Here is a 25,624-nt window from a genome sequence, read left to right as displayed (position 1 = left end):
TAGTACATGGTTTCTTGGTGTACAGCAGACCATTTGGCTCATCACTCAGTGTAGAGTCACCCACAGGCAGAACAAAGAGGAAAGAATGAAGGAAAGAAAGACAGAGGAGGAAGTGTAAAGTCACCCGTAAACAGAAGGACAAAGAAAGAATGAAGGAAAAAAAGACAGAAGAGTATGGAAGAGAGGAAAGGTCAGACACCTGAGAGCAGCACTACATCAAATGAGTAGATGGTGAGTGTCCCCACCTACCACTAAGGAAAAGATGCAAAATCTAACCTACAGTTACCTTCAGAACACTGAATCCTTACACTGAAACTACAGTTATTTTAAGAACATGAAAACTGAAGTGCAGAAAATATTACATCATCAGAAAATGTAAGCTGATCCAGTGTGTCAAGATAAGCTTTAAAATGAGCACAAGGGTAATGATGAATTGGTGCCACATTTGGGCACAGGTAATGAAGTGTGCTAATTGTCAAGATAAGCTTTAAAATGACCTCAAGGGTAATGATGAATTGATGCCACATTTGGGCACAGGTAATGAAGTGTGCTATTTTTCCTGTCCTTATGCTAACTAACTGACGTTTTACTTACTTTAATGAAGGAATATAAGCATTTATATCAGCTCACTTCCCATGGCAGAGGCTCTTTCTTCACTCTTACTGCTTAGTCTCAGAAGTCATTCCTCCCCCCCCTGCACTCTGAATAAATGTATGCCAGTGTTCTTTTCTTGTAGTATAACTGTATTTGGCTGGGATGTGAGTGGACAGACATAAATGGACAACCTTTTAGAAGTTATTATAATTTTGGACTTTTTACACTAAGTAGGAAAATTTCTGCTTGTACCTTAGTGTTGGTTTCTTCTTTTTAGGTTACGGGACCAGAAATTTTGAGGCATTGCCGACTGGTACAGGCTAGCTGTGGAGCAGCTTGTCATGCACACACAGAGCATCAGAGTGAGTATAATATGAGTGACTATAAGGTTGAGATGAAACACTACTTTGCTCTGCATGACAGATTCACCTTATGCTTTACAGGTAAACTTATGCAAGTTGAGGATATGTACTTTAGTACCTAGTGTGAGTAAAATAATTTTATAAACTATTTTACCTACAAGTGTATTTGTGAGCCACATAGCTGCATTGAGCCTGCTCACATAACCATCAGGATGATGTAATATTATAGGTGAACAGTGTGTGAAGAATGATGAAGGAAGAGTAGTGGTGAACAGTGGGGATATTAAAAATGCACGGAGAGAGCATTATATCCAGTTGTTGAATGAGGAGTTTGACTGGGACAAGGAAGGTTTGGAGCCAGCATATCCAGTGTTTGGCCTTTGGCCTTTGGTTGACGCTGCTACTATGAATGAGGCAATAGGCAGGATTCAGGTGGGGAAGGCAGCAGATGTGTCTGGATTGACTACTGAAATGTCGAAGGCCTCAGGAGATATAGGGGTGAGGTTAGTCACTGACCTGATAAATATTATTATATATGAGTGTGTTGTCCCAGATGATTAGTTGAAGAGTGTAATTGTACATGTGTACGAAGGGAAGGGTGATGCCCAGGAAAGAGGAAATTATAGAGGTATAAATATTTTACATCAGATAATGAAGGTAATGGAGAGAGTTCTAGAAGGTATGATTAGAGAAAGAGTGAATATTCATGAGATGCAGTTTGGGTTTATGCCAGGCAGGGGGACGTTTGATGCCATATTCATTGTTCAACAGCTTCAGGAAAAATATATTGAGAGGAAGAAAAGGGATTTGTATTTTGTTTTTGTTGATTTGGAAAAGGCCTTTGACAGAGTCCCTAGAGAGGTGGTGAAGTGGGCAGTGAGAAAGCTTGGGTTGGAGGAGTGGCTGGTTAGGGTGGTTATGGCCATGTACAGTAGAAGTCCAATTTTTCGGCATCTGTGGGACCAGGCTAGTGCTGAAAAATCAAAATTGCCGAATTATCAAAAACCCTACCCACTCAGTACCTTATATGTATCAGTGAACACTATCATCACTACTCATATCATTACAAATGTGTTTGGAGAGAGTACTGTATACTATTTGATACTGTACAATACTGTAATGAATACAGTACTATACATGGATATGAAAAATAAAGAAATTAGTGAACATATATAAATGTAATGGTACAGTAGGCCTACAAGTTCCCATGCACTTACCTAAACTTATAGTAGGTTCCTTATTTACATATGTACAATAGAAGGGGTTGATTGGAGTCTGCTACTGCTGGAAGAAGTCCCCAGCAGTAGAGGGTCCTGCAACAGGCTCTAAGGACTCTTCTCCCTGTTGCTGCGGCAGTAGAGCTTGAGGTTCAGTGACTGCTGTTGGTGATGGAGAGGAGGGAGTAGCAGAGGATGTAGCTTTCTTGGCAGCTTTTTTAAAGAGGTCCAATAAGGTTGCCTGCTTCACAGATGCTGCCCTTTTAGTCTGGAAGTCCCTGAACATGATGTGATACTGCATCACTTCACCACTGTTAAAATGAGATGAGCCCTCAACAAACCGTAACAATTTTCCATAGGCCTCTGCTGCTTCCTTCCAGGTGACCTTATCTTGCTCATCTTCCTCCATTTCATCATCACTTTCAACATCCTGGGCCTCCATGGCCTCAGGATTTGTCACACTCATAATTAGTTGCTCATTGGTCAGCACTTGAACAACTGGTGTATCAGTGTCTTGTTCCACCCACTCGGCAATGTCATCATCAGTCAATGAGCTTAGGGTATGGGACTGTGGGGCACCTCGAACAATTTGCACAGTATTTTTGTATTCACTTAACCTCTTGTCCCCAAAGCCAACAAACTCCTCTGTGTCAGCCTGTTCCTCCTGGAACATTGCACCTGGCCACAGCTTTCTCCAGCATCTTTGCAAAGTTCCTTGCTCCACATCTTGCCAGGCTAGGGCAGCCATGAAAAGTCCATCTTTGATGGTGAACTGCTTTTGGAATTCATGCACTGGAAGCGTGGAATTCAACAGCTGTCTAGCAAAAGCAGCACAGTAAGAAGTCTTAATTGTCTGGATGACTCCCTGGTCCATTGGCTGAATTAATGATGTCACATTTGGGGGCAGACTTACAACAAAAATGTTCCCATTCACTAATTCGCTGGCAGGAGGATGAGCCCTGCAGTTGTCCAGTAGGAGGATGACCTTAGATTCAGTAGGCAAACCCTCTTTCACCAAATTAGCTTTCACTGATGGAACAAAGTGATGGTGGAACCAGTACGAAAAAGCTGCTGCAGTCATCCAGGCATTTCCTTGAGCATCATACCAAACTGGTAAATGTTGGACATTTTTCAATGCTCTCGGGTGCTTATATTTCTCCTCAATAAAAAAGTTTCAGCTTGTGTGTTCCCGAGGCATTTGAACACACTAACATTGTTAAACGTTCCTTGTTTCTTTTAAATCCTTTGGCTGCCTTTTCTCCTGCCCCTGCTAGAGCCCTTTCAGGGATGCTCTTATAAAAAAGGCCTGTCTCATCCGCATTATATATCTGGCAAGGCTGAAGCTCATGGTCTTTTATGAGTTTACAGAAAGTCTCACCGTACTTCTTGGCGGCATCAGCATCAGCAGACATTGATTCCCCACTCATATCCAACTGCCTGATGCCATGCCGAGCCTTGAAATTTCTCAGCCACCCATCAGAGAAAATACATGGTTCTGTTATTTTCGTCTCAGCATAGAACATTTTGGCTTTTTCTGTGATGAGGCCTTCAGAACGCTGAGCCACAAACCACCTATGCAGCACTTCATCCAGCTCACTTAACTTTGCTTTTTTCATTGCTTTCCTGTGGGTCGTACTGGAGGCCTGAGAAACAAATTTGAATAGATCATTCTTCTGTTTCTTAATATTGTAGATGGTAGAGGAGCTTTCGTTAAACTCATCCATTATCTGCTTCCTACTCATGCCAGCCTCTAATTTTTTCAACAGCTCAATTTTCCGAGCAATAGTCAACACCTTATGTGTACACTTTTTTTTTTTTTTTTTTTTTTTTTTTTAATGTGAGGAAGAAGGAACCAAAGGCCATGAGCCCGCAGTAACAGTTCCCTCCAAGAGAAAAACAAAATACAATATAGAGCCAAATTCATGATCCGATCATTTTGAGATGCCTGGACACACTGCGTTTGAAAGACTGGAGATCATAGGCAGCAGGAAATACAGACAGAGGGAGACAGTTCCAGAGCTGACCTGTTGCATAAATGAAAGACTGGGAGTAACAGTTAACTCTTGCATTAGAGAGTTGGACAGAAAAAGGATGAGAGTTTGCTGCCAGACGGGTGCTACGCGCCCGTCGTAGAGGTGGAAGAATGCAAGCAGACAGTTCAGAGGAGCAGTGACCATTAAAGTAGCGATAGAAAAGAGATAAAGATGCAACAGTGCGGCGAAGAGACAGAGGTTGAAGGGAGTCAGTAAGAGGAGGAGAGTTAATGAGACGAAAAGCCTTTGACTCCACCCTATTGAGAAGAGCTGTATGTGGGGAGCCACCCCACACATGAGAGTTGTACTCCACACAGGGGCGGATAAAACCCCTGTATAGAGTCAACAATTGCGCAGGGGTAAAGAAAGAGCGGAGTCGGCTTAGCACACCCAATCTCTTGGAAGCAGATTTTACAAGAGATGTAATATGATCTTTCCAAGATAAGTCCCGAGTAAATGAAACCCCAAGCATGTTCAAGGATGATGCAGGATTAAGCTGAATATTATTAAACATTAGTGGGTATACCTGTGGAAGATTTTGTCGGGTTGATAGGTGTAAGAACTGAGTCTTAGATGCATTAAAGACAACCATATTATTTTTACCCCAGTCAGAGATACGAGCCAAGTCAGACATTAGGTGTGTCATAGCCTCATCCCTTGTTTGTTGAAGTAACTGTTGAGATGGGCGTTGCGGGAACTGAATGGAAAGGTGAAGGGTGGAGTCATCAGCGTATGAGTGGATAGGGTTAGATGTACAGCTTAGAAGATCATTGATGAATAAAAGGAAGAGAGTTGGTGATAGGACAGAGCCCTGAGGAACACCACTGTTGATAGATCTAGGAGAAGAACGATGGCCGTCTACAACAGCGGCTATAGAACGACCGGAAAGGAAGCTAGCGATGAAGGCACAGATAGAAGGATAGAAACCGTAGGAGGGCAGTTTGGAAATTAAAGATTTATGCCAGACTCGATCGAAAGCCTTTGAGATGTCAAGTGCAATGGCAAAGCTTTCGCCAAAGTCCTGAAAGGAGGATGACCAGGAGTCTGAAAGGTAGGTGAGAAGATCGCCAGTGGAGCGTCCCTGACGGAACCAGTTAACTTTCCACTCGTGGAGGCCATTTTCAAAGCACGCATATGTTTACACTGTTCACAACACACGGCTGGTCCACTCAGATGTTACAAAGCTCCTGTCTGATGTTACGGTGCTTACAGCAGACTTGGATAGTAATCTCAGATATTTTTCGGTACGAAGTTCACAAAGAACACAGAAGAATCGAGGGAAGTTGGCAGCAGCACGGCAACAACTCGGAAGAATGGCGAAACAGATTCTCTTTCCCATGCTAGACTCACTACATGATTGTCCTCTCTTTATGCTATGGGAGAAGAGCTAGCCTCTGAGCTTCATGGCAGTGGTAGACTCATTCCATCACTTCCACTATCTCATTCACTAAGGCGGGTAGCTAGCTGGTGAGCCTCATGGAGAATTTCAAGACTGACGAAAAAAATTGGAAAATCTGCCGAACGATCAGAGATTTTCGTAAATGGGACTATTTCTCAAAACTGCCGAAATGTCAGATTTGCCGGGGAATTGGATGCCGAAGAATTGGACTTTTACTGTGTGTGGGTGCTTGCACCCAGGTAAGAGTGAATGGAGATTTGAGTGATGAGTTTTCTGTGAATGTTGTTGTGCATCAGGGGTCAGTTTTGAGTCCCATGTTGTTTATCATGATACAGCAAGACCTCATTGTAATGGACTAATTGAGGCCTAAACCATTCCGATAAATGTGAAATTCCGATAAAAGCGACATCTGGACTTCCTCCTGTTAATCCAGACTTTTTCCGACATATCAGACATTACTCCGGATCGAATGAACGGTTTTTAAACTGTTTTAACCATTGCAGTACTGTACTGTGTTATAACTTCACTACATTAATCAATTGGTATAATATATATACTAATACAGTACTGTACACTGATAAACATGGCATTTTATTTACCTTATTGTTGTGAACATAGCTGAAGTGGTCAGGCAGTCTGGACTGTTTCTGGCTTTATCAGACTTTTTTTTATATATAGGAATTTAGTCCAGTAGCTTCTCGAGTCTGATAAAAGCGAATTCCGGTCTACTGAAGTGCATTATATCGAGGTTTTACTGTGCTTAAAGCCCTCTCACGTGACTTCAGAAACGGACTCCCATGGGTGATGTTGTATGCTGATGATTTGGTGTTGATTGCAGAGAATGAAAGGGAGGCCGAGAAAAGATTTAGGAAGTGGAGAGATGGTATGGGGCACAAGGGCTTAAGGGTAAATGCAAAGAAAACAAAAGTGATGATATCTGGGGTTGGTGGCAGTACTGTCAGAGACGAGTGGCCATGTGCAGTTTGCCACAAGGACATGGGAAGTAATTCCATCTTGTGCAGTGTTTGTGATAAATGGGTGTACAAGAGATGTAGTGGTATTTGAGGTAGACTGCGAGATAATGCTGATTTTATGTGTGTGGCGTGTCAGGGAGAGCAGGTGGAGATTGTCAGGTGTGAATGGATTGAACTTGCTGGTGAGTCTCTTGAGTGTGTGGAAGAGTTTTGTTATTTGGGAGACATGTTGTGTGCTGGAGGTGTGGCTGGAGTTATCTCTGTGGCTAGGGTGAGAAGTGGTTGGAAGAAGTTCAGGGAGCTGTTGCCTCTCCTCACATTGAGAGGACTCTCCCTACCTGCTAAGGGGTCTTTGTATACAGCATATGTTGGGAGTGTGATGCTGTCTGGTTGTGAGACCTGGGCAGTAAAGGAAGAGGATATTCGCAGGCTCAAACGTACAGAAATGACAGAGATTAGGCGAATGTGCAGTGCTTCCCTGCATGCAAGGCCTGGGGGGGCTAGGTTTACGATGGAAGAGTTGAGAGGTAGGATGGGACTGGAGTGTATTGGTGTTGTGATGAGGAGAGGTAGATTGAGATGGTTTGGGCATGTGGAGAGGATGGGGGATGATAAGTGGGTGCAGAAGGTGAGAAGTGTTAATATTGGGGGTGGGGTTGCTAGGGGTAGACCGAGAAAGACATGGGATGAGGTCATTAAATGTGACCTCAAGGTTAAGGGACTGAACAGGGAGGCTGCCATAGATCATGCAGCATGGAGAGCCGCTATGAGGTGACCAAGGCCGACACATGCAAGCATGTTATTTAAAAAAAAAAAAAAAAAAAAAAAAAAAAAAGACAAACTTAAGTTTATTCATTTTTCAGGGGCAAAATAAGTCTCACTCATTTATAAGAAGTCCCCACCCCATGATGTAGCCATTGTCCGATCACACAGATGCATAATTCAGCAGATCATGAACATGTTTTAAACAGTACAGGTTGTAAGTGCTGATAAAATTTCCTCCTATATAATGCTTCTAGTGCTTGAATGGGATGCATTCCCATGGTGGCACATTAATTGGCAGCAGAGAGCTGCCCAGTTATATAAACTTCTTCGCACTCCCTGTAATGTGAATGAAGGATAGTGGGCTGCAGATAGGCAGCTTCAGCTTGCAGTCACCAAGTTCATGTCCAGATCAGCCTGGGACCATAATAGCAGCAACAGCCAAATGCAGATACTAAGTAACATTTGCAGAAGAAGGGTGCTTTCACACATTGTCATTGATATTACCTGGCAAAGGTATGTGAGGATTAAAGGGATGCCAAACTTTTGCTATACAAGTGCAGTACCAGTACTCAGCCACACCCATTGACCATAGGGGTCAAATGACATAACCTGCCTTATGGCATCTACCTATGACTGGTAATGGAGTCATGGTAGCATCAGCCAAGATTCTAACAGCTTGTCCTCTGAGCAATGAGTAATCATTAACCCATAGCAGTGCTCAAGCTTAGCTGAATGGCTCCCATAAACTGCAAAGAAATGAGTGAAAATTAACACTACTATACTTCATGCCATCCAACCTGTCCATAGATTCTGATCTTGCAATCATGTCTAATTGACAAAAGTAATTTTTTCCTATTAGTAAAATGGTGATCTGTGTCACAAAGCTTTGTTCATTATTTATTCATAAATTTCGCTTTTACCTTCCATGAGTCACAGATGGTGATTGAGGGAGTGTGGCTGTATGGACAAGTTTGTTGGGTAGAGTGTACCATGAATTTATATAATTAGGGGGAAGCCCCTAGTCAAGTTTCAGACCCATATCATCAGTGTAATACCAGTGGCAACAAGTAATTGTGTACTACAGAGAAACCTACCTAATCCAGACTCATTTTTATCTGGAAACCTGCTTATTATGTACTGGCTAACCACTCCAGGCAATAGCTGTTTCAGTTAGTAGAGTCTAGATACAGTCTGGCTTATCTACATGTTTATACTTACAAAATAACCCTTTGAAATCACAAGCCTGCAACATAAAACTGTATGCTATATTGAGTATTAGTATTTGTGCACATAATTGATGTTCAGTAGTCACAAGACATGTTAAGATTGTCTTGAAACCTTACAGATATGCTCTACCTACAACAGCTGTGTAAACAAATGCATAGATAGTCTTGGCAGCAGTACAGTACAGATTTTTTTGTTGTGCCTATGATATTCCTAAAATGGACAACAGACGCCTCAGAAAGTCTTAAGTTTTATTAAATTTACCATACACTTCATAAATCTTGAGATGGAATGTGTTTGTGGCTTGCCTCACCTACATCTCAGTTTTGTGATGAGCACATAATTGCAATTTTAATAATTTCTCCACTGTCTGTATTTTAAAATTAATAAGAAGTAAGATGTGGCGCATTATAGTAAAACCACAGACAGAAGAAAAAGTAGTGGACAGTACTGTACTATAGACTTAATAAGGCCCACAGCCACCTGGTTAATGATGTGTGTGTTTCCTTCCTCTTTATCTGGTTTGTTGAGAAAGTGGGTCAGCATGGACATGTCTTTCCCCTCAATTAATCTGAAGTACCTGAGTTGCCCTGTGACTCAGGTGTCTCCTTTGGATCCCCCAAACCTTCATGAGTCATCAAACACATCGCTATTGTCCTCATTTCGTCCCAGAACAATAGCTTCTCTATTAACCCCTTCACCATGAGGGTGACTAATCTTGCATAATACTGTGTACGAGGCTTCCCCCCCCTTCCTCCCTCCACGCTACTTTTCTTGGGAAAAGCTGCTATCTTGCGAAAATAGCTATGGTGTTTTGTATGTTTGTGTATATGTGTGTATGTGAGTATATGCCTATGTGTGTAAGACTGAATCTGTTACTGTTTGTGCTTGTTATAAAAATAATATAAATCAAAAAGTATTTTTGAGTAGTTCTATAAAAATTACAGTACAGTGAAAGAATATATATATATATATATATATATATACGAATTAATTCAGTGTACTTACCTGTTAGAAATGTTTCCTCTGAATTCAAATCTAGGCCTACATTTTCTTGGCCTTCACGCCTCTGCTTGGCCCAGGCTGTGGCGTATCCTGGCTGTGCCACTAACGATACTATACAACATATTTCTGCTCCAGTACATGTAAATGCGGGGCAGTTTCGTTATTCCCATGGAAACAAAAGGCTGATAAAAGTGTACATATCATTTTCTGGATGCCAAAAAATGCAGTTTACTTTACCCCCTTTCTGTGGGTCTTCACTGAAAAATTTATTTGTCTTCAGATTTGTCCACTCACATATTTACTTCACCACATCTGCATCAAAAAATAGCTTGAAAGAGTCCAAAGGCAACATGATTTCAGATTTGCTGATCGCTGGGTTCAGCCCAAAAAACTCAGTCATAAATTCAGGCAAATGGTTGGGACGTGTGTCAGCGAATATGTTGCCTATCAACCACCAGCCACCTTCAATTTCTTTTTCGTGAATATCATCAAATTCATCACTTTCATGTTCGACGGGTCATCGATATCTGAGTCTTGAGCCGACAGCTGATAGTCCTCATCACTCGAGGAATTGCGAGATTCCTCAAGAATACGCTGTGATTCGGTAAAATTCACTGTGGAGGGAACGACAGTACACTCTCCAATGACACACAGTCAAGACTGATGCTTGCGGGATGCAGAGCTACTGTCCAACACGTCATCAGTGACGTGCCCTCCTGTATATACTGTATTGGGATTGGCTGAAAAAAAATTTGGATGGAGCTTAATTTATCCACAATAACATATACGAGCCAATATGTAAGGCCCTAGCACAATAAACTAAACCCTCTGCTGTCTCCTTTGGTGGCATTGATATATGACGACATGGAGGCGTCGTAGTGTGCGCGCATTGGAGGGTTATTATGATGCATAAGTGTCATCGTTGCGAAGGGGTTAATGTGATTGCTGCTTACATATCAAAACTTTTTTCATCATCATCCAGACCTTTCCCACCCTAGGGCAGGGTGAGGTGTAGCGATATCCAGACAGCCCAAATTTGCCCAATCCAGTGGGGCATGCTTCCATTCACTCATCATTCAAGCCCCTGGAATCCTGGCTCTATCGGATACGCCAAAAACAATCACAACGATCTGTAGCTTCACATAAACGTATCCGATTGAGTCAGTCCAGACGCTGCCATGTTAAAATGGGGTGCCAAATCCCTGATCATGCACTTCCTCACAACATTCATCCAGCCAGCTTGATCTGTTGTCAGTTCCCTAGTCTCACCGACTTCCAAACTTCTTGTCCTCACACACGCATCCACCATATCTCTCCACCTTCTTGGCCTACCTCGCCTCCTCCCTCTTTCAAATTTGCTCAGATATACCTTTTTCACCACTCTATTGTTATTCATTCTCTCCACATAACCATACCATCTCAGTACACTCTCTTCGATTCTTGTGTCCACCAACTTCCTTACTCCACATCATTTACGAATCACATTATTTCGCATCCTATCCACCCTCTGTACGCCACATACATTCCTCGGCAGTCCCATCTCCACTGCTCTTCCGCTTGACTTTTCATTTTCATGCCACACAATAATCTCACATCCATATGTTATGGTTGGCACTAACACTCCTTCATGTAAGCCTCATGCAGCTGCAACACTCAGACCTCTGTTTCTTATCAAGGTCTTCATTGCACCAGCTACTTTTCTTCCTTGTGTCACTCTACTTTCAACTTTTGCACATTTTCCTTTCTTTTCTGTCACCGTACGTAGGTATTTGAACACTCTCACCAATTCCAGTCTCTCTCCATTCACTGTAATATTGCACTGGGAGTCACTTTCTCTCTCAGTAACCATCACTTTACTCTTTTCTACATTTACTCTCAAGGTCCGATGCACACAGACATCAGCAAAACTCTGCACTAGCTTACCACGGTCTTGTCCGGTACTTGCAAGCAGTACTGCATCATCGGCATACAACAAATTTGAGATATTCCATCCATTACCATTCATTACCAATGCCATTCTTCTCTCCATTACTCGTGTTTTTACTTCTCTCGTCACCCCATCCATATATATATGTTGAACAACCATGGGGACATCACACAACCTTGTTGCATGCCCACACCGATCGTGAACCATTCACTTTGATGCCCATTAACCCTTACACATGCTTCACTACCATCATAAAAACTCATGACGGCACCTAGTAGCTTACCATCTACATCATGCATGTGCAAAACTTTCCACAATCATTCTCTGTCCACCTTGTCGTATGCTTTTTCCAGATCCACGAATGCCATGAACACCTTATGGTCCTTCTCACAAGCCTTCTCTGCTATTTGTCTCACTGCAAATATTTGATCCACACATCCTTTACCACTCCTAAAACCACTCTGTTCATCACTCACTAGGACTTCTGAGATCTCTCTTACTTTCTCTATAGCAATTCTTCCATATACCTTCCCTACCACACGCAGTAAACTTATGCCACGATAATTTTTGCACTCACATCACATCACTCACCCTTATTTTTGTACAGGGGTACAATCACAGCCTTTTTCCACTCTGCAGGCACAGTTTCACTCATCCATGCCTTCTTACATATCTCCAACAAGCAATTCATTCCACCCTCTCCACTATCCTTAATCATCTCTGCATATACCTCGTCAGTATCAACTGCTTTCCCATTTTTCAGCCGCTTCACAGCACTCTTCACCTGTGCGAGTGTCACGTCTTCTGGCATTGCATTCCTTCTTTGCACACCCCTAAAACCAATCATGTTTACAGTCACTCTGCTCTCACTACTCCCATTCATCAGGCTTTCAAAATATTCTTTCCATCTGGTTCTTACTGCATTTCCATGGATTAATAATCTACACCTACATCCTTTACACCGTCACATATCTTTCCACTTTCACTTCTACAATTCCGCACCTCTTTCCAGAATAACTTTCTATTTTCAGAGTAGTTCACATTAATTTTTCTTCCTCTTCACTAGTCTCTTTATGGGCTTCTTGCTCTCAGTATCATCAGTTCTTATTTCAACTGAACCCCTGTCCTGTAACCACATTAGCCACTTCTTTTCCTCCACCGCTCTCTAAACTTCCTCATCCCACCATGCCGTACCTTTCTTCTTTGTTGTTACTCTTGCCACACCACACACCGCTTTAGCATTCCTAACTAAGCAGTCCCTATAAGCATTCCACAGGCTGTCCAGATCCATTTCATTCCAATTCACTGATTCTAACTCCCCCTGTACTTTGGTCCTGTGATCATCTGCCATTTCTTTGATCCTCAGCATCTAACTTTCAGTCTTTCTCCCTGACTGCTCCCCTCTCTCCTGACCTACCTCACTCCTCTCAGCTTGATCTCACATACCAAAATCATACGATCTGACAGACCTCCACATCGTCCTCTCACGGCCCTCTTATCAGCAACCATTGCCATCATCGACCTCTCTATGAACGCGTATTCAATCAGGCTTCTTTCTACACTATCCCTGTTCCCTCTGTACCATGTATATTTATGTGCATTTTTGTGTTTGAAATATGAGTTACAAATGCACAACCTCCTTTCTTGACTCATATCCTTTAGTCGCCTCCCATTATCATTTTCTCCTGGTACTCCATAACAACCCATTATGTCATCCTCAGGGCCAGTGCCTACTCTTCCTTTCATATTCCCCATTATGATCACTTTATAGCTCATAGGCATTCCCACTACTTCATCCAGCTCATCCCAAAACCTGTCTTTCTCACGTCTGTCCTCACACAGTGCATATGCTACAATCCCTGCCACTTTCACCTTCTCATACTTGAACTTGACATACATACACCTCGAGCTGACACATTTGTAGTCTTTCATTCCACTCTGCCACACCTCATTCATCAACAATGCAACTCCTTTCTTGCATCTTTCTCGCCGAGTCATTCCCGATCTTACACATTTCACACCCTCCCACTCCTCCACTTCACACCCTTTCATCTTCGTTTCATGCAGTGTCATCACGGCATATCTTGCACTTTCGAACACATTAACTACTTCCACCCTCTTGCTCTCTTCATTTACACCTCACATTCCACATAGCTGACTTTTTTTCCCTCATATAATCAATTTTGAGTTATTTCACTGGCTAATAGTGGGATTGAGGTGATGAGCATTTGGTGGGGAGAGGACATGAAAGGCAAACACACTTATTCGCACTTCTGTTTCTAGGGAGGCACTGCGACAGTATACAGTAGTTGAGACACAGAATCACGGTGCTAGAATGACATCCAGCTTGGCCAGCATTCACTCAGTTTCAGCCAAACCAGTTTTTTAGTACTAGCCAGAGTTGAGGGAAAAATACTCCTTTTTCTTTATTATTTTATTCATTATAATGAAAATTTAATGTGTACCTTGGATGAGAAACAAAGTTTGTCTCTGTAGTGTTTCTAGGATGGATAATAATAAAAAAAAGCCTTGTGTGACAATCATTGATTGAAAAGATTATTTGTTGCCCTGAGTTAAATTGGGATCATTAATCAATGATGATGGTTGTTAAGGGGCTAAGACTGGAAAGCGCATCCAAGTAAATCCCCAAGATAAGTTGTCATCTCTTGGACATTGATGTGAAAACTCTTACCAAAGGGGACTGTAGTCCCAGGGTGGTGTCAGAAGGACAAGGTAAACTACCTGGTATTTGGAAGAAAGCAAGCATTGTTCCCTTATTCAAGAAAGGAAATAGACAAAATCCACTCAACTACCGACCAGAATCACTAACCAGTGTTGTAAGCAAGGTATTAGAAAAGCTGATAAGAAAAGTTTGGGTAAATCATCTAGAAGAGCACAGTATGATAACAGAAAGACAGTTTGGTTTCAGAAAAGGAAAATCTGGTGTTACTAATCTGTTAAGCTGCTGTGATAGAGTAACAGAAACATTACAGAAAAGAGAAGGATGGGTGGACTGTATCTGTTTAGCTTTTTAGAAAGCATTTGACGGAGTACCGCACCAAAAGCTTTTATGGAAACTGTACCATCAAGGAGGAATTTGAGGCAAACTGTATTGTTGGATGCAAGATTTTCTCAAAAAGAGAGAAATGAGAACAGTACTAAGGGGAAATTGCCATGAGCCCGCAGTAACAGTTCCCTCCAAGAGAAAAACAAAATACAATAGAGAGCCAAATCAAGATCCGATCATTTTGAGATGCCTGGACACACTGCGTTTGAAAGACTGGAGATCATAGGCAGGAGGAAATACAGACAGAGGGAGACAGTTCCAGAGCTGACCTGTTGCATGAATGAAAGACTGGGAGTAACGGTTAACTCTTGCATTAGAGAGTTGGACAGAAAAGGGATGAGAGTTTGCTGCCAGACGGGTGCTACGCGCCCGTCGTAGAGGTGGAGGAATGCAAGCAGACAGTTCAGAGGAGCAGTGACCATTAAAGTAGCGATAGAAAAGAGATAAAGATGCAACAGTGCGGCGAAGAGACAGAGGTTGAAGGGAGTCAGTAAGAGGAGGAGAGTTAATGAGACGAAAAGCCTTTGACTCCACCCTATTGAGAAGAGCTGTATGTGGGGAGCCTCCCCACACATGAGAGTTGTACTCCACACAGGGGCGGATAAAACCCCTGTATAGAGTCAACAATTGTGCAGGGGTGAAGAAAGAGCGGAGTCGGCTTAGCACACCCAATCTCTTGGAAGCAGATTTTACAAGAGATGTAATATGATCTTTCCAAGATAAGTCCCGAGTAAATGAAACCCCAAGCATGTTCAAGGATGATGCAGGATTAATCTGAATATTATTAAACATTAGTGGGTATACCTGTGGAAGATTTTGTCGGGTTGATAGGTGTAAGAACTGAGTCTTAGAAGCATTAAAGACAACCATATTATTTTTACCCCAGTCAGAGATATGAGCCAAGTCAGACATTAGGTGTGCCATAGCCTCATCCCTTGTTTCTTGAAGTAACTGTTGAGATGGGCATTGCGGGAACCGAATGGAAAGGTGAAGGGTGGAGTCATCAGCGTATGAGTGGATAGGGTTAGATGTACAGCTTAGAAGATCATTGATGAATAAAAGGAAGAGAGTTGGTGATAGGACAGAGCCCTGAGGAACACCACTGTTGATAGATCTAGGAGAAGAACGATGGCCGTCTACGACAGCAGCTATAGAACGACCAGAAAGGAAGCTAGCGATGAAGGTACAGATAGAAGGATAGAAACCGTAGGAGGGCAGTTTGGAAATTAAAGATTTATGCCAGACTCGATCGAAAGCCTTTGAGATGTCAAGTGCAATGGCAAAGCTTTCGCCAAAGTCCCGAAAGGAGGATGACCAGGAATCTGAAAGGTAGGTGAGAAGATCGCCAGTGGAGCGTCCCTGACGAAACCCATACTGACGATCGGAAAGAAGGTTGTGATAGGAAAGATGCCTTAAAATTTTTTTATTAAGAATTGACTCGAAAACTTTTGAAATACAGGACGTTAAAGCAATTGGACGATAGTTGGAGGGTTGGGAGTGGTCACCCTTCTTTGGGACTGGCTGAATGAGAGCAAACCTCCAGCAAGAAGGAAAGGTACATACCTTTCATGGAGAGAAGTGACTAGCAGAGTTCCACGGGGCTTAGTGCTGGCACCAATCATGTTTTTAGTGTATATAAATGATATAGATAGCAACATTGGAAATGAAAGCTATCTAAATATGTTTGCCGATGATGCAAAAATACAAAGGTCAATTACTAATGCAGACTCTTGTAAAGAGCCACAAGAAGAATTAAATAAACTTCATGAATGGAGCAATACGTGGCAAGTGAAACTCAGTGTGGACAAGTGTCATGTAATCAGGTTTGGTAAAAGTGGAAAACGACCTGATTGGGATTATAAATTAGGAAATAAAACCCTACACACATCAGAAAGAGAGAAGGACCTAGATGTGATTATTAATAATAGACTATCTCCGGCTGACCACATCAGTGAGAAGGTATGGAACATGTATACACTGCTTGCGAATATGAGAATAGCATTCACATACATAAATGAAGACATACTAAGAAAGATAATAACATCATTCATCAGACCAACCTTGGAGTATGGATCAGTAGTCTGGAGTCCTCATCTCAAAAAACAAATAGATAAGACTGAAAAAGTTCAAAGGGTCGCTACAAGGTGGGTACCAAGCTTAAGGGATCTAAGCTGCGAAGAAAGACTGGGAACACTGAATCTGCCTACTCTACAGGAGAGAAGGAAAAGAGGAGACGTGATTATGCTATATAAATGCATATCAGGGAAGGAGAAAATAGACATAAATGATTATATAACCGCTGGGGATACATCAGCAAGAGGACACTGCAAAAGACTGCATAAAAAGAGAGGCAATAAAGACGTAAGGAAATTTAGTTTCCCAAACAGAGCAATTGATCAGTGGAATGCACCACGGAATGAAATAGTGTGTGCCAAAACAGTTCATAAATTTAAGGAATGTATGATAAATATGGTTTAAGACACGGGACAGTACGAGCTTGACTCATTCCTGTAAAAATACAATTAGGTAAGAACGCACACACACACACACTCACACACTCACACAGAATCATTGGTGTAACATGCATCAGTGTCATTTAAACAACTCGTCACAAACATTAAAAATAAATTAACACCAAGACTCATCACTCTAGGGTCACTTGCCCATACAACAGTTGGACACAACAGAGAAACCACCACCACAGTGTATGAACAATGTATACATTCAGTGATGAAATATGCAAGCCCTGCTTGGGCTTCTCTCACAAAAACACACTACAACGCTTTACAGACCATACAACGAGGCCCTAAAAATAATCATGGGCTGCATAGCTACTACACCTACACCACCTACACCAAGAAACCAAAGTCCTCAAAGTCAAGGATCACCTAGACGTGAGAGGCACACAACTTCTTGCCACAGCCTCCACAAACCCACACCATCCACTATACTAGATGGCAGCACATCCACACACACCAAGGATTATCAAAACAACATCCAGTACACAATATCATGCACAGATTCTGTCATCTATCCCCCCCCCCTCGTGTGCCTCAAACCAGCTTCCAGAAGCACATTCATGCTTAAATCGCACGCTGCTCCATTCAGTCACTCAAAGACAAGACACAGCTGCATGCACTGCCTCCCGATATCCACCCTTCTGAATCCTACCTCCCTCGTGAGGACAGGGTCCACCTGGCCAGGCTGAGATGTGGGCATCATCCAGCCCTCTTGACTTATCAGAAGAGGCTGGATGACTCTGTTGCTGACTCCTGTCCGGGATGCAACACAGCACCCCATACTATTGAGCACATTATGGAAGACTGCATTGCATACAGTTGCTTGCACCAAAAACTAACATACACTTCTTGAGAGCTCTGTGGGAAAGCCCAGTTTTGGCCATGGCCATTCTTAGGGACTCGGCGCTGTTCGGTCAAACTGTCTAGGGAACAGCAACAACCACTACTGCTACTGCTACTACTACCACTACTACTACTACTACTACTACTACTACTGCTACTACTACTATTACTACTGGTACTACTACTACTACTACTACCACCTAAATACTGTACTTGCACTGTGGAGGCCAAAGGACTTCTACATAGACCTTGCTGTGAAGCTGAACAGCTTAGAGGAATGGAGGGTATAGAATGGCCAACAGAATACAATGGAAAAAAAAAAAAGAAAAAAGAAGAAGAAGAAGAAGAAGAAAAAAAAAACGTAATGCATGTGAAACCAGGCAGGTAGGGTAGCTCACTCTGGGAAAATATTTCTGGAGACTGGACATACAAGGAGAGTGTTATGGTTGGAATGTTTACTTCAGAGACATTGTATGTGCCATGCTTGGGTGATGATATTTTGCAGTCACTTTGGGGGCATTTACCATCCACTCACTGGATGTAGTGCTGCTTTGGGTGTCTGCCCTTTCCTCCCTTCCTTCCTCTTCTGTCTTTCTTTCCTTCATTCTTGCCTCATCCTTCTGCCTACAGGTGACTTTACACTCCCTCTTCTGTCTTTCTTTCCTTCATTCATTCCTCTTCCTTCTGCCTGTGGGTGACCCTACACTGAGTGACAAGCCAAATAGTTTCCTGTACACCGGAAACCATTTATTATGCTGGGTGGTCACCATATAACCAAATTATGACACCTGGTAGTACAGTGAGTAATTAAGGTGCTCCAATTGGCTTGAGCCTGTGTAGGTTTATATCCAAGGGGTGGTTGGGGTTTATTGCTCACGTAATGCCACTCAGGGATGAGTGAGGCTGGTCACTCTCATCTTATGTCAGGACCAACTTGCCTAGCCCCGGGCTCCCACATTCCTCATGGGGCTACATAGGATTGGATGATGGAATTTGATTTTCTTTTTGACTATAGGGCCTAGAAGATAAGGGTGCCTAATCTAAGCAGTGGTATGGATGCTACAGTTTTACTTCCACTAAATCTTGAAAGGCCACTTAAATTCTGTGTATTTTATATCTTAACATGATTTTACTTAAAGCATCCTCTCAACTACACACGTCCTTAACGTTAAAATTGAGTTCAGCTAATATTAACCCTCAGAGTAGCACTGTGTTTTATGGTGCCTCAGGCCTGCGGAGACCCCCCCTCCCCCTTCCCTAATGAGATACTGTATTTGTACTGTAGATTGTGCATGCAATTGAAAAGAAGCATTCACACAGTCCTCGCCTCTTTATCTTAGTTATCCCGCTGTTGAGCATTTTCTCTGAACCCTCTGGGGGCCTAGGAAACTGGTTGTGAAAGTCCACGGACCCTTAGACTGTAGCCTGATTTCGCTGTGAATTCAATACTGTAATAGGTTAGAGAAAGCATCATAATTACTTATAAAAGTAGAATATTGCCACACTTCCTCAAACTACCACCAAACAAATCAAATTTTTTGGTTCCTTTCAGAACTGGCATCCGATACATTTTTACGAAACTATTTTGACGCGTATCATGGGCATATATAATGTGTTGGTCATTGTTACTTATCTGAATGGATAGATATTTACATGTACTGTACTGTAGTCTCGCATGGTAGACAAGAGTACCTGTATTGTGCATCATCATCACTATCATCTACTCACGTGTTGCCCCATGAGGAGCGTAGGAGTCTGGGGCTAGGCAAGTTGGTCCTGACATTTGAGATGAGAGTGACCAGCATCACTCATCCCTGAGTGACATTATATAAGCAATAATCCCCAACCACTCCTTGGATATAAACCTGCACTGGCTTAATCTGATTGGAGCGCTTTAATTGCCCACTAAATCACCAGGCGGCATAATTTGATGATATAGTTATTCAGATAACACTAGAAACATAGCCGCAGTCATAATTTGATGATATAGTTATTCAGATAACACTAGAAACATAGCCGCAGTTCCAGTATGGCAATGATACTTGATTGTACAAGTGTCATTTATTTGGTTCAGAGCTGTAAGGGTTAACTTTTCACTTTCATTGTCAATTTTTATTATAGATATCTTCATATGAGGTCTGTTAAAAAAGAAACTGACCTTTTTAACTAACACACTAACTACCCAGCATACCATAGCATGATCGTGATGGAAGTGCTTTGTAGTGGTGGCTTTGAACTTTAGTTTAACACTAACCACATCACACCTCTCCACTTAGTCATTGAGGTACACATGTTTAAGTAAACATGTGTTTAGTACACTTGATGAATATTCTTCTGTCTCTTCTGTTGTCTGAAATCAACTATCTTTTAGTGTGGATTCCAACTTCGGGGAAGAAGGGGGGGGGGGTGAGTCCACAGGGGCCAAATCCAGAAAGTAGGGCAGCTGGGGAACAATAGGCATCTCATGCTTCACCAAAAACTAACGAATGAGCGACACTTGAACAGGTGGATGGTCATTGTGCAGCATCCAGGTTTGTTTATCCATGCCTGAGGCCTTTTCCTTCACACTGCCTCACTGAAACACTTCAGGACGTCCAAGTAAAACTCTTTATTGACGATCTGCCCATGTGGAACAAATTCATGATGAACGACACCTTTCCAATAAAAAAGACAATCAACATCACCATCACCATCACTTTTGAGCGACTCTGACATGCTTTTTTTGGTTGTGGTGATGATGTTCCAATGCACTGTGATGCCTGCCTACTGTTTCAACATCGTAGCTGTACACCAACATTTTATCACCTATTCTGGCATTTTTCAGAAAGTTTTTAGCAGCAATCAAACAATCAAACATCTCCTGACTGACTGTGACATGGTTTTCGTTTTGCTCATCTGTCAGCAGACACAGCACAATTTTGTGGCAGCGCAATACATCTTCAGCATTTTAGTTAACCCATCACGTCCTGAGCTATTTCACACCTCTGACACCCCCCAATCCCGAGGTATTTTCGAATTTTTTTTTTGGGGGGTAAATCCTCCGCTTTTGGTGGGAAACATCGAAAATTCATAGAGAAATCGCTCACCTGAGGTTTAAAATACTCGACCCAGGTACCAGTACCTCCTTACCTGACAGGGTTTTCTAACAGGCTGGCACTAAAGAAAACGAGTTCTATGGGAGGGTAACTATTTCACACCACTCATAAATGGTATTTATTTATTTACTTGGTACGAATTTATATGTAGTACGAGAGTATATTGGTTTTCAAACAGTAATATAGGCATTATAAGCATTGTTTCACTCACTAACTCATCACCATACCTGACCTTCTTTTGCCACATTACCTGATCATTATTTCTGACTGTTTCTTCCTCTAATGCTATGTAAACTTTGTCCTCCACATTGTCATCGATTGGGGAATCACTCTGGCCCTGAATGTCTTTACTGGCCAGGTCACTGGTAACAGGTGAATTGCCGAGACAGTGGCGTGAGGGGGGGAGGGGGGAGGTTATGCGGTGTAAGGCATTGTCCCTGCTTGGCATCTTGTAGAGGAATAGAAGAAGGTGTCCCATGTATATGTACGAAAAATCACGCGCGAAAATTTAAAATTGTGCAAATTAGGGACCTTGCAATTGCACGACGTACCAGTACGGTGTCGGGACTGGCAAATGCAAACTGTTGCAACGTACCCATACATCGACGGGACGGGGCGGGTTAAAATCATGTGGCATGAACTTTTACAGGTGCCTCCTTCTTCGGAAACTTCACGGACAGGCAACGATTTTCACAGATCACAGCACGTACTTGCTCGGTGTAGTCGTTGTCTCTTGACATGGAATTTCATTCAGAATTGGGAGAGCCTTTGGTGGGTGTCTTCCTGATTTGAACTACTGGAACCACGTGTGACATTGCATTTGGCGCAAACAGTCCTCCCTATAAATTTGTTGCAACATTTGAAAAATCTTTGTAAAAGTTTTTTCCCATTTGAAACAGAATTTAAAAACACATTGCTTATCATGGTCCTTTATTGTTCAGCTTGCAAGGTATTGCCAAGTGCACTAAACACACATTCATTCAAGTGTGTGTACCTCGATGACTAAATGATGTGGTGTGATGCGGCTAGTGTTAAAGTAAGGCACAAAGTTGCTAGCAAATAGCACTTCCATCGCAATCACGTTATGCCAGCTAGTTGGTGCACTAGCTAAAAAGTTTGATATCTTTTTTGACAGACCCTGTACTGTACATTCATAATGTAATTTTTTACACTTATACTCATTAAATACTGAAAACTTACTGTATATTGCATTGTAATGAGTTTGTACTGCATAGATACAGTATTAAAGTGACCTTAGAAAAGAGTGTTTCAGTGTATGTGTTTTCCTGATGTATAAGGTTCATAAGCTTATGTACATAAAAGTTGGAAGTGAGAATGTGTTATTTATTTATTAATTTATATTTTCCAGGTATACTTGAAGCATCTGGAGTGTGTTCATTTCATGCTTCACGAACCATTCGTCTGAGTCTTGGCCGAGACACAACCATGGAAGAAATTGATTTAGCCATTCAAGATATTAAGCAAGCAATTGAGAAGCTAATTGGGAGGTCTGTGTAAGATATGTATATGGAGCTCTTGGTTTTAGCTTCAGTAAAGAAACTTGAATTTTTTTATGTAAAGAATTATTGTAGAAGCAGATATGGAAATGCAGTAAAAGTTGCACTGTAAATAATTACAGTATCATTACATTTGTAGTATTAATTTTTTACTCCAGTAATGGGATTTTATACATTTTCAGATTGTAATTGTGTGGTTTTCAAAGTGAGAGTTTTATTGTTTTTTTAGAAATTTATTTGTAAATTTTATACTAGAAATGTTATGTGGAATGAATGATCATATTTGTCACACTGTACTGTACATATACCTTATGTATATGTTCTGAATTATTTACATACACAGTAGATGCATTGAAAATGCTCTCTGCTGATCCTCTAAAAGTACTGGTAGGAAAAGGTACTTGCCTTCAGTGTTGAACAGTGCCCAGCCAATGTAATCAAGTTTTATTGTTACTGTTTTTTATATTGTGGCCTGCCAAAGTAGGATTTTTGCCAAGAGAAGATGACGGATGTGAGGCTCTGAGGTTTCCCCTCTCCAGGTGGGTACTGAAGCAGATACAATATAGAATGACTTTGTTTAATGTCCATCTTTTATTACAATAGCACATATAATGTAGACCTTAAATATTGAAAGTTTAAATTGTGATATACAAACTGCATAGCAAAACCCATACCATAGTATGTAAATAATTTTTACTAAACTTGCTGTGATGTGCTAGTGAAGTTCCTTGTATGACAAGGTGTCTGTAAGCACAATTAATGAGTATTTTATTATGATACATAAGCAAAATTTTGGTTGAATTATTGTCTGTGATAAGTTACAAAATGCCCATGTTCAGCTGACTTAAAATTTGCGGTTGGTTGGCATGCAGCTCTGCTTTAAATAGCATATGTGTTATGGACTTCAAAGAAGTACTTTTCATAGATTTTAAATAGATTCCAGGGTGTGTACTGATTTAGGTTTATTTCAGTTATTCAGGTTGAAAAGTATTTACCGGTGTTATTTTTTGTGTGAACTTTTTGTATAATGTTTGCTAAAGGTTGACCTTATTTGTGGTTGCTCAGTGCCCAGTATTTACAGCCATTGTTTATTTAGTATTAAAATAGTTTCATTTTAAAATTCTTATGCATATTACTTGCACTAATAACAAGAGGTGTGTTGACTACAGATAACTGAAAAGTATTTTCTGTACATGGACATCGCCAGTGAAATGTGAACAAGAGGAAGAAGACTGCTGTAATAAATATGGCAGTAGACCATTAATTTGTTCACTTCGGAAGATGCTGTAGGAATGTGGCATAGTAGCTGTCCATAGTATTGAAAAAGTGTTAGTGATGTTTCTATTGACAGGTGAGTTCTTTACAATCTGTTTTGAAAATTCACAAGTTCTTCATAGCTTTTGTATCATTAGATGTAATTTTATGTGATTACTTAAGAGTTGGTGTGATGATTTTACCAATTTGTTTGACTTTCAGGAGTAAAACATCATTCTGTGAACGTATTCAACGTAGCTCATACTGATGATAGAACTACATAAGGTTAATTGTGTTGGTTTCTTTTCATGATAAACTTTATATGTAAAGATTTTAACTGTTTTAGTTTATTTAGTATTTTAATCAATAGAGATATCCATTACTTTTGTTATGTATATTATTTATGCAAGGTTTATTTAATTTTATGCAGCAGTGTTACCAGCTACAAAAAATGACATATCATATTCCCATAGTTTGCAAAGCCTCATCTCATAATACTAGTACAAATTAATGATTGAACACTGTGTATTCAGTTTTCACTTAAGTTTAACTGCAGTCAAGAGTAACTATTTTCATGGTAATGTTATATGTGCACATACCAGTATTCCCCAGCCCAGAATTTTTGTTAGATGATGCAATGATTGACTTTGTATTGATTCTCTTTTGTTTCAAGAACATTATCAGTTTCCTTATCCAGTATCATCATCATAGCGTTGGTCCTGTGTAAGGCCCCCCCCCCCATCTCTTTTTATGTAGCACAGTTAGCTGTATTTTCCAAGTGTGGTGCTGCGGAGGTATTTAACAGAAAATACACTTAAGAGACCAGATGTAAATCTAGCTAAATTTTAAAATTAGTGAATGCAGTGTGATTGTGGTACTAGTTTAAGTATTTTTCACTCTTAGCAGGAAGTCAGCACCGTAAAGAAGGAATCATAAGTTTTTGCACTCATTGCCACAGTGCCACAATGTAAGTGAGGAACACATCCCAGCCAGTAGTTAAGGAGAGAAGTGCTGAAGTCTTATTGTGCCTATTGAGTAGTAAAACCAGTAATGTTGGTGAAAAGTCTGATGAGTAGTGGGAGGTGGAGCAAACTGGCGCCAATCTGTAATATGGGCTGTTGTGATCCCCCTTTCACCCCCAAGTTACAGGCATAGACTTGACAGCCTGTTCCCTAAGGTCCAGCAGTTCTCTTTCATAATATACTATCATCTGTCACATTTTGCTAATAATACTCACTTTCCTCATTGAGTACATGCCAGGTCTGTCTCATTTGAAATTGATGTGAAAGTATTAATGGTGGTGTTTTTAAGACATGTAGGTGGGACCAGTTGTTGTTATTAAGTAACCCCAGTCTGATTGGCCAAGCAGACCCATCAACCACAGGAAAGCAGGGCTGTCCCGTGTAATGAACCGATGTTTCCTTGTGGTGCACAGCACCTTGCCTTGGCGAGGCCTGAATAAGAGTGTGGAGGTTTGATTCATGGATGGATGCCACATTCATCTCCACCCAGTTAACATGGGCACCATAGTAGGCTCCACATCATCCTGTTTTTTGGTTATATAATTATCGCCCAATGGTTTCCTGGATTACAGGAAACCTTGAGGCTTGTCACTCAGTGTCAAACCACCTGAAGTGGAGAGGAGAAATAAAAAGTGACAAAATGGGTGGGAAAAATAGGAGAAGAGTAGGGACTAGTACTGAAGACCAGAAAGGTTTGTTTTGAGAACATTCAAATCCTCAGACAGTTCCCTGCCGTGAAATGGAATAAGAATCATATCCTCCCAGACAGCATACTATCCATCCATCATTCAATCCTATGTCGCCCCA

At 41.4% G+C, this 25,624-nt stretch overlaps 1 protein-coding gene across 1 annotated transcript in view; it reads left to right on the top strand.

The window, feature by feature from the left end:
- Positions 1-22,542, top strand: part of LOC145393016 (selenocysteine lyase-like) — an 87,809-nt gene extending 65,267 nt beyond the window's left edge. Inside the window, exons 8-9 of the mRNA XM_080267337.1 lie at positions 872-956; positions 22,394-22,542. Of these exons, the coding sequence (XP_080123463.1) occupies positions 872-956; positions 22,394-22,542 (234 nt within the window). The remainder of the gene's footprint in view (positions 1-871; positions 957-22,393) is intronic.
- Positions 22,543-25,624: the final 3,082 nt, after the last annotated feature.

This window comes from Coenobita brevimanus, chromosome 23, assembly GCF_032717465.1.
Source record: "Coenobita brevimanus isolate Jiangsu-jjx chromosome 23, ASM3271746v2, whole genome shotgun sequence".
Classification (NCBI taxonomy): Eukaryota; Metazoa; Arthropoda; class Malacostraca; order Decapoda; family Coenobitidae; genus Coenobita; species Coenobita brevimanus.
The sequence above is the reverse complement of the archived record's forward strand: the minus strand, read 5'-3'. Positions and strand labels throughout refer to the sequence as shown.